The 9589-nt window shown below is 34.5% G+C and overlaps 1 protein-coding gene across 1 annotated transcript; it reads left to right on the forward strand.

The window, feature by feature from the left end:
- Nucleotides 1-3478: 3478 nt before the first annotated feature.
- LOC133305678 (small ribosomal subunit protein uS2) lies at nt 3479-6668 on the forward strand. Its single transcript, XM_061505915.1, has 5 exons — nt 3479-3721; nt 4403-4665; nt 4761-4958; nt 5776-5986; nt 6403-6668. The coding sequence occupies exons 1-5, from the start codon at nt 3568-3570 to the stop codon at nt 6510-6512; spliced, it is 936 nt and encodes a 311-aa protein (XP_061361899.1). The 5' UTR covers nt 3479-3567; the 3' UTR covers nt 6513-6668.
- The last annotated feature ends 2921 nt before the right edge of the window (nt 6669-9589 follow it).

Consider the following 9589-nt stretch of genomic DNA (forward strand, 5'->3'; position numbering starts at 1 on the left):
CCGCCGCCACTACCATCACCATCACCACCATTATCACTACCATCACCACCAACATTGTAGCCATTGCCGCCACCACTACTACCGTCATCACCACCGCCGCCACCACTACACCACCGCCATCACCGCCACCAAGTCATCGCAATCACTGCTGTCACCACCACCACTACCATCGTCGCCACCGCCACCACCATGTCATCATCATCACCATCGTCGCAGCCACTACTGTCACCACCACTACCGTCGTTGCCGCCGCCACTATGCCACCGTTACCACCACTACACCATCGTTATGTCATCACCATCATCACCACTATCGCTTCGGCCACTGTTGTCACCACCGCCACCTCTACGTCTCATCCACCATCACCAACCACCACCACCACCATCACCACAACGCCACCACCACTACCGTTATCGCCATTACCGCCACCACTACACCACCGCCATCACCGCCACATGTCATCATGATCACCATCGTCGCAGCCACTGCTGTCACCGCTGCCACTGTCATGTGATCATCATCACCATTGTCGCAGTGACTGCCATCACCACCACCACTGTCGTCGCCACTATGCCACTGTTACCACCACTACACCACCGCCACCACCATGTCATCACCATCACCACCACCCTTGCCACCATTATCACCACCATCTCTGCGGCCACTACTATCACCACTGCCACCATCACCACCACCACCACCACCACTACCATCACCATCACCACCGTTATCACTACTACCACCATCGCTATAGCCACTACCACCACCGCCACTACCATGTCATCGCCATTGCTACCCACTACTGCCACCACCATACTATCACCTCTACCACCACCACCACGACGCCACTACTACAACCACCACCATTACCATCGCCGCTGCCGCCACCACCACCACCACCACCACCACCACCGCACCATATGAAAAGGAAAGTGATTATCCGAAAAAAAATTATGCTTCATAGGAATATTTTTTATTATATTATTTGTTATGTTATCAAACACAATTCTCATTCTTGGAATAAAAATAAAACATGTTATCAAACATATTTTTTTTCTCATAAACTGTTCCAAGGCACATAAATAGAAAAGAATTGTTTCTTTTCAGAAACAGTGCCAGGGAATAAGATGGTTGTCATGCACACACTTAATGTTTTGTAAAAAAAAAATTAAAAACAGTTTTTTGTTTTAGTTGTTTTTATTTTATTAAAAAAACACACAAAGAGGAGACAAAGTGTTTTTAATTAAGGGAAAACAAAGGCTTTTTGACCCTTTTACCCTTCATTAATTAATTAATAACTATTTTCCCCCTTATTCGAAACTATCTACCAATCTGCCCCTCTTTAATCGATTAAATTAAATGGTCAAAACTGGCAAAAATGGTTGACTTGAAGATTTAATCGATTAAATCTCTCCACAGGTAGTAAATGTCAAATCTCCTCCATAAACAAAAGCAGATTCCATGCATATGAAGCAAATCAGCAAGTTAATAAGAGTTGATTGCGATTTGTATTTAATAAGAGTAGATTGCATTTTGTATTTAATAGGAGCTGATTGCATTTTGTATTTAATAGGAGTTGATTGCGTTTTATTAGGAGTTGCCATTTTACGTGTTGATTACATATTGTATTTAATATATTGCTTATAAATAGGCTCGGAATTACAAATTACAAATAAATTTGAATTGGTGACAATCTGTAACCAACTCGTAAAATGGCAACTCTCAATAAAACGCAATCAGCTTTCATTAATATTACTCAAAGCACTTTGCATGTTTGGTAATTAATTATTAAATAAAGGTCAAAGAGCCTAAGATATTGTGCTGGTCACTTTTTGAAAAGAGTTATCAACTTACTATATAATATTACTCAAAGCACTTTGCATGTTATCACCTTCGAATATGTTGAAACTGTAAAGTTTGAAGTTCCGTAGGGTATGCAAGTTTCTGAAGGAAATAAAGTTTTTCTTTTTGAGCTTGTCCAAAGATTAATAAGTGATGGTTTGACTAGGTTATGTTCGCTAACACTACTTGATTTGCATATTCAACAAGGCTTTCACTCAAGTTGCTTAGCTAATAGTTTACTTTAATGCAGGTGGATTTATTCTTCCATAGGGACCCAGAGGAATCAAAGGCACAAGAGGAGGATGAAGCTCCAGCAGGTGATTATGCTGCCATTACAGACTTCAATGCAGGCCCTATTACTGCTGATCGACAGTGGCCTGCTGCAATTGATCAACCATGGACTGATACATTTCCACAACCTATTCCAACCTAGGTTGTCAGAAATTCAAAGAAGATTCAATTTAATTCATAAAAAAGGACTAATATAAGGATTTTTTTTTGTAAGGGACGAGAGTGTAGACTCTCTTTTTTTGTTAGCGATCCAAAATTGGCTTTACTCATAATATATATAGTAAAAGTTTATTGTTTGTCATTTTAAAAGATATAAAGTTATGTGATTTTAAGAACTTGTTTGGATCATTTCTTTTTTAAGCTAGAAGTTACTTATAAGTTAAATCTAAAAAAAGAGCTTAAAAAGAAAAGCTAAAACTATTTGATAATTACATAAACAATTTGGCTTAAAAGTTACTTAAAAACACATATTTCAAGAAAATTATCTCTATCTCTATAACTCTTCGTTTAAAAAAAACACAAAATTTAAGAAAAACAAATAAGAGCTTAAAAAAAAGCTCCGTTTTTAATTTTTAGCTTTTTTCTTCATTATATAAAATAAGAGTTTTTTATTATATGAGCTTTTCTCAAAATCTGTTTGGCATATCTTATGCTTATAAGTAACTTCTAGCTTAAAAAAGAAAGTATTCAAACAGGCATCATGAGAGAAAAAATGAGTATTTTTTTTTAAATTTAAAATTTCAATAAAAAATATTAAAATGTGTCTTTTTCTCACTTAAAATAGTATAATTTTATGTCCTCTAAAAGAACAAATATTTTTTCAGTATAGTGATATAAAATTTAACTGAAAATGGTTGGTGGGTTAGTGGTGTGGCATGCACTTCCAGGCACAAGGGTCAGAATTCAAAAAAAAAAAAAAAAAAACCAATGTGAACGTTGTTTCTTTTTTGAGTAGAAACTCTTGCAAAGTTTATTTCATTGTATCAAAAAAAGGAATTATCATTTTTGCTCTAGTAGCAGATTTTTTTTTTCTACTAAAACATAAAAGGAACGGGCTCCATCATTGTTTTATGTCGTAGTGACAAATTTTTTTTTCCTACTGAAACAGAAATGATAATCCCATAAAAAGATGAAGAAAAAAAAAAAGTCTTGCAAATTATTTTTCGGTCAAATCAGTAAGTGTGGATGGATATATGCGTCATGGGCTTTACAACTTAAACCCATAAAACTTATAAATGGATGCAGCCCAAAGAAAGCCCAGAAAAAGGGTAATTAAGTCATTTCATACGGAAACTAGGGTTTTCTGTATTACAAAATCGCAGCGCAGCTTGAAACACTCTCAAAAGTCCCTCACAGCACTCAGAGCTTCCCTTGTCTTTCTCTCTCTTTGAGAAATTTGTTTTTCAGAGTGCAAATCCTATTCCGATAGCAAACATGGCCGCCGCCACCAATTCCGCCGCAGCCCCGCCGCGCGAGCTATCACAGAAGGAAGCCGACATCCAGTTGATGTTGGCGGCGGATGTCCATCTCGGTACCAAAAACTGCGACTTTCAGATGGAACGTTACATCTTCAAGCGCCGCAACGATGGTAACATCTTCTTCTTATTCTTCTTTTCTGGTTGAAAAAGTTACGATCTTTGCAATTGGGTTACACCAACTACATGTTAAAAACTTCAAACATTAACCTTTCAATGTAGAATCACAACATTTGGAACAACCTCGCATCTATTTTTTTTTTGCACGTTCTGTATATCGTTTTTTTGAGGGTCTTTTTTGTCTTTTGACCCTTAAAGTATCCGAACAACCTGCGAAGATCAGCGACCTGCGACGAAACTTCTGTTCTGTGCTTCTATTTCATTTTTGTTATTGTTACAGTTTAACCTTTTACTAATCTTAACAACAAAGGCAGAAACACCTTTGTTTTTTTGTTCATCTCTGTTTTTGTTAGTATTAAAAAAAATCATAAACAGCCTTCAAATTATTAATTCACTCACTCTAACATTCACTTCATTGATAAAAAATTTTGTATCTGTATTTTATACTTTTGATGGTGTTTTTTTATAAGATGTTTTTTTTGTCTGTATCATGAAGTTGTTATATGTGTGGTATAGATCTATATAACTGGTACATGCATAGGACTCTGCGTTGGTCGCTACCGGCTACCTGCAGTTGATAACTATTGTGTTCTGTAATATACGTGGTTGTACTCTTTTTTGTCTTGTCTTGATTAAAAAATGGGAATTTTATTGGTTGTGTTGACTTTGTTTAGGTATTTATATCATAAATCTTGGTAAGACTTGGGAGAAGCTTCAATTAGCTGCCAGGGTTATTGTTGCCATTGAGAACCCTCAGGACATAATTGTCCAGTCTGCTAGGCCTTATGGACAGAGAGCGGTTCTTAAGTTTGCTCAGTACACTGGCGCTCATGCAATTGCTGGGAGGCACACTCCTGGCACATTCACGAATCAAATGCAAACTTCATTCAGTGAGCCTCGTCTTCTTATTCTAACAGATCCAAGAACTGATCATCAGGTTAATAATAGCTTTTTTTATTTTAGCTTTTCTTTATAGAGTTATTACTTTATTAATGTGATTTATATTACTTTGTTTGTATTGTTTATGTGCAGCCTATTAAGGAAGCTGCTCTTGGAAATATTCCAACCATTGCTTTCTGTGACACTGATTCTCCTATGAGGCATGTTGACATTGGAATTCCAGCCAATAACAAGGGGAAACACAGCATTGGTTGTCTCTTTTGGCTTCTGGCAAGGATGGTGTTACAGATGCGTGGTACTATTCGCCCTGGTCTTAAGTGGGATGTGATGGTAAAAATTTATCTTGCTGCTATTGTGATTCTCGAGTTGAATTATTATTTCTTACAACATTTTTGTTTTTTTTTTAATTTTCCTTGTTGCATCTTGAAGTGGATGGAGATCTTATGCTCCTCCAGTTGTACTTCACATATTTTCTCTCTACTAAAATATCTTTAATGTGATATTAAATTGCCCCCGCTTCTGTCACATGGAGCAGCTACATTTATAAATCTGAGGCTTGTTTCTGTATCTGTAGTGTGAATAATTAGAATATTGTTTTATGTTTGCATCTATAAATATGATATAGGTGGAGCAGGGACATTATCTGTTCAATAATCAATATTATGTTATAAATGCTGTTTTCCACTTATATAATCGTTGCTTTGGTTTCATCGAATTCTGCTACAAAATTTTAATTGATTTCCATTGCCCAAACTACATGTTTTGAAATTGAAGGGAATTAATTTGCTGCATTTTGTAAATTACTTGAAATTTTTGAATCCACGATCTAAACAGAGTGTAATAGGCCATTGACAGCATTGTTTTACAAAATGATTATATGATAAGTACTAGATTTTACTTATAAATTTGCCCACTTCTTAAGTGGGATGTGATAAAAAATATGTCTTGCTGGTATTGTGATTTTCAATTTGAATATTATTTGTTAGACATAGTATATGCAGTCTTCTATTAGATATCTGATATTTGAATTGCGAACACATTGCACCCTTTCCCTAGTGTAAGATCCAGAGGGTTTGAATTTTGGAAGAGCCAACATATTGGGTGGCTTTCACTCAAGTTGCTTAACTAATAGTTTACTTTAATGCAGGTGGATTTATTCTTCCATAGGGACCCAGAGGAACCCAAGGCACAAGAGCAGGATGAAGCTCCTGCAGGTGATTATCCCATCACCGACTTCAATGCAGGCGCTCTTACTGCTGATGGACAGTGGCCTGCTGCAATTGATCAGTCATGGACTGATACAGTTGCACAACCTATTGCAGCAGCTCCTGGTGTCAACTGGGCAGCCCCAGAAACTGGTATCTGATTATTTTTTTCTTTTTAAAGATTGTGCTATCTTTAATATATCATTCGGTATCTTTCCTGACCTTCCAATTTGATTGAGGGTTGGTAGTTAAATTGATTGTATTAGCATCATTTTTTTAATATTTGTTTGTGAAAATTGTCTTTACAAAATTTAAGCGGTGACCTTATCAATGCTGCATGTGTTTTCACTTTTTGCAGATTTTAGTTAATTTTGTTTAGAATTAGGGCTTTGATTTTCTAAAGTTGCATGAAAATTGAATTCTTGTGTTGTGACTCATCTAGTGTTGGTCTCCACATTTATTAAAAAGAGAAAAAGAAAAGTCGAAGGGTCACAATTTGATAATTCAATTCTCATTTTTTTCTTAGAATTATGTGTTTATGTTTTGTTTAACGTGATTTTCTCTTGCAGGTGCAGTTGCAGTTGCAGCAGGAGGAGACTGGGGTGACTCAGTAGCCACTCCACAACAAATTCCTGTTGTTATTGGAGAGGAGACTGTGCACCCAACTGGGTGGGAATGAACTTAGTGCTTTCCTTCAGCTATTTATTTTACTCTTTTCCCTTCTCCCCGAAGTATGAGTTTTTTTGGTAGTTAAGGAACTTCGTTGTTTACTTTTTTGGTATGAGTGGCAGCAATATTGTTAACGACATAATATATTCGGTCAAATTTTATTACATCTTTATTCTGTCATGAATCTTTTGCCTTTTATTTTTTAATCCCTTTTTCTGTTTACTAATACCCTATAATTTGATCTTAGATTTCGTTTATTTGTTAAATGTCTCGTGATAATATGACTGAATTTCTTTTATGTATAATAAGGTTAAATGTACAATTATATCTAACAAGGTGATCAAAGTGTTGCATATGATATTTTGGCTTTCGAGTAAAAATGAACTTGAGAGTGGAAAATATTGGTAAGATGAATTTAATAGTCCAACTTCGGTAGGTTCACTACTTCGTGAGTATTATTTTGTAGTTATAAAGTCCGAGACTCTGAACAACGCAGATATGTTTTATAGATTGGATAACAATGACAAAACATTTTTATTATTATTTTCTTTTGCGTAAATCAAGCATTAAGCTACTTGAAAATTGTTATGACACTAGACTATCTCCTTTTTGAAATTGACACTTTTTTTGTTCGTTTGGTTATAATTACATCATATAAGTTTTATAATCCATCTTCCTTTTGGATAACGGAAAAATGTTTCTTTAGCATTTGAAATCCTACGATTAATATTTTTTCAATGGTCAGTTAGTGCGGGGATGTGAATGGCAAACGAGTTCATACTTTAAGCAAATAAAGATGGAAATCAGCGAATCGGTGGTTCAAATTAGTGAATGAATTGGTCATGCATTCGACCCGGTGAGAACCGGTTTGACATGCTCAATTTTTATAAAAATATAGTATCCTGGTCAATTTTTGTTGCAATTTTTTTTTTAAAAAAATTAAAGTGAAGCAGCATCGTTTTTAAAGAAACAACCAAATGCAAAATCTCTAAGTTACCATACACTATTTTCAATCCACAAATACACATCATTCACCAAAAAACAAAACACGATTAAATATTTAAAAGTTAAGAAAAATGAAATTGAAAACCCTATGTAAGTTGGAAAAAAAATTTCGGTGCACCAGGACTTTGTGCTCCTCCCATTAAGAAGATGACATGATTAAAAAAAATATATTCATATTCTCTTCTCTCTTCTCTGTTTTTTCTTCTCTCTCCTAATTCCATTACTGTGTCCCACCCAATAAAAAATGGTCCCGGAGCACTTAAAAACTTCTCGTAAGGTGGATTGAAATTTGAAAGTATAAAACACATTGGGGAGAGCTAATTTAAAATTTGAAAAAAAATATATATTTTTTTTAATAATGACTCCGGATAATTCCTTTTTTTCCTCGTAATTAGGGAGTGCTTAATTCCGAAAAAATGAATTACAAAGATGCAAAATTTCTATAGTTATGAAAACAAGTAAATCTCAATCTAGTAAACTAATCATTTGAGGAGGAGGCTAACTAAAGATAATAATATTCTCTTCCAGGCAAAGACTTATTTCGTAAATCAATCCTTATATTTGTTGCAAGACAATTTTGGATAGACATAATTATAAATTTTGCTAGACAACATATAGAAGTTACTGTTAATGAATTTTGAGTATAAATTAAAATTTATATATATTTTTCCGGATCGTGCGATTCTTCCAATAATCCACTGATTGAACTAGTGCTTTATTTACCCGACACACCGACCAAGTCGATGACCGATTTGAATTTAATAACATTATTGTAGTTACTTTTAACAATTTTCTTATAACTTAGATGTCCTTTTTAACATGAGCTGTATATATTGACACAAATTTCTTCGTGAAGATCAATTACTTCATTCTTACACGTGATACCGTAAATTGTCTTTTTTTTCTTCAAGCATGACATTTACATGTTGATTTGAAATTTTGAATATCCGATACCAAACTTTTTTGTATGTACACAGATTTAATTAATACAGAAGCTTTTTTTTTTTCCACCTTATTCTAACCTATTGAATTTAATTTGAATTTGAATGAACAAGTAGTTCATGGACTACTGTTACCGACATCTGAACCTAGATGTTCTTAATATAATGGTCTCAACTATGTCATGTTCTCTTCCTCTTTCCTTTACAATACTTAAACAAGTCCCTTATATTAAATAATGATAGCTTAGTTAACGAATAAAAATTGAGTAAATAGAAGTGAAAACATATGTTCGATTATTCCCAGTATCATCTTTAAAAAAGATTTAAAACCTTAATCCTGGATCTATCCCAAACAAGATTGCCTCTCATAAAAAATACATGTGATAAGACACCTTGTGTAACAAAAAAAAAAAAAACCCTTACTATTTTTCAAGGTTCCAATAGCTTGAATGCTTAATGATGTGAAGGACCAAATTACGTTCCTAAAGGTCACATGGCTACTCAAACCAAGTTTGAATCTTCCATACATTCAAGTCTCCAACAATTGCTTGGGGCTATAACTATAGAAAACTCCTGGTGTTACGTACAATTAGACTTCTATTATCACTCAAGATCAACTCAGAGACACAAAAACAATACACTTTAAAACACTACATTGCCATTTGGTTTATTGCTTTATGGGACATCGCATGTGATACCGTACCACGATAAGCTACAATATTGTTAATCTAAAGCAATGGCAAAGCTTTGCACTTTCATCGTTTCAAACTTCCCCCCAAAACAAGTTAATTTGGCTTAGCTATTTCAAACTTGTTTTAAAAAAGAAAACAGGTTTGTTTTCCTTATGCTATAGGAAAACAGTACCCTTTCTCATACACACAAATATAGAGAGGAGACAAAAAGAGTGATGAGAGAAAATAAAAAAAAAATAGAACCCATGTGTTTTTCTGTCGGTAGAAAAGTGATACTATTTTCCTACAACATAATTCTTGTTTTTTTTAAAAAAATAAAATAATTAGAGGTTGAATGAGAATACTTTCAAATTTATACCAAATAATAATAATAATAATTTGTTAATGACTATGCCAGATGACTGAACACAGTCAGTCAGCTGCAGAATAATTGGTATCTTCAATTCTTG

This window comes from Gastrolobium bilobum, unplaced genomic scaffold (genome assembly GCF_033153095.1).
Source record: "Gastrolobium bilobum isolate Gb01-03AN ecotype WA unplaced genomic scaffold, APGP_CSIRO_Gbil_v1 utg7702, whole genome shotgun sequence".
Classification (NCBI taxonomy): domain Eukaryota; kingdom Viridiplantae; phylum Streptophyta; class Magnoliopsida; order Fabales; family Fabaceae; genus Gastrolobium; species Gastrolobium bilobum.

What these genes read in the sequence shown, in the direction of transcription:
- LOC133305678 (XM_061505915.1), top strand. Translation starts at nt 3,568, where the DNA reads ATGGCCGCCGCCACCAATTCCGCCGCAGCCCCGCCGCGCGAGCTATCA. An exon ending in CTTCAAGCGCCGCAACGATG is followed by an intron (nt 3,722 to 4,402) that starts GTAACATCTTCT and finishes GACTTTGTTTAG; the next exon opens with GTATTTATATCATAAATCTT. An exon ending in GTCTTAAGTGGGATGTGATG is followed by an intron (nt 4,959 to 5,775) that starts GTAAAAATTTAT and finishes ACTTTAATGCAG; the next exon opens with GTGGATTTATTCTTCCATAG.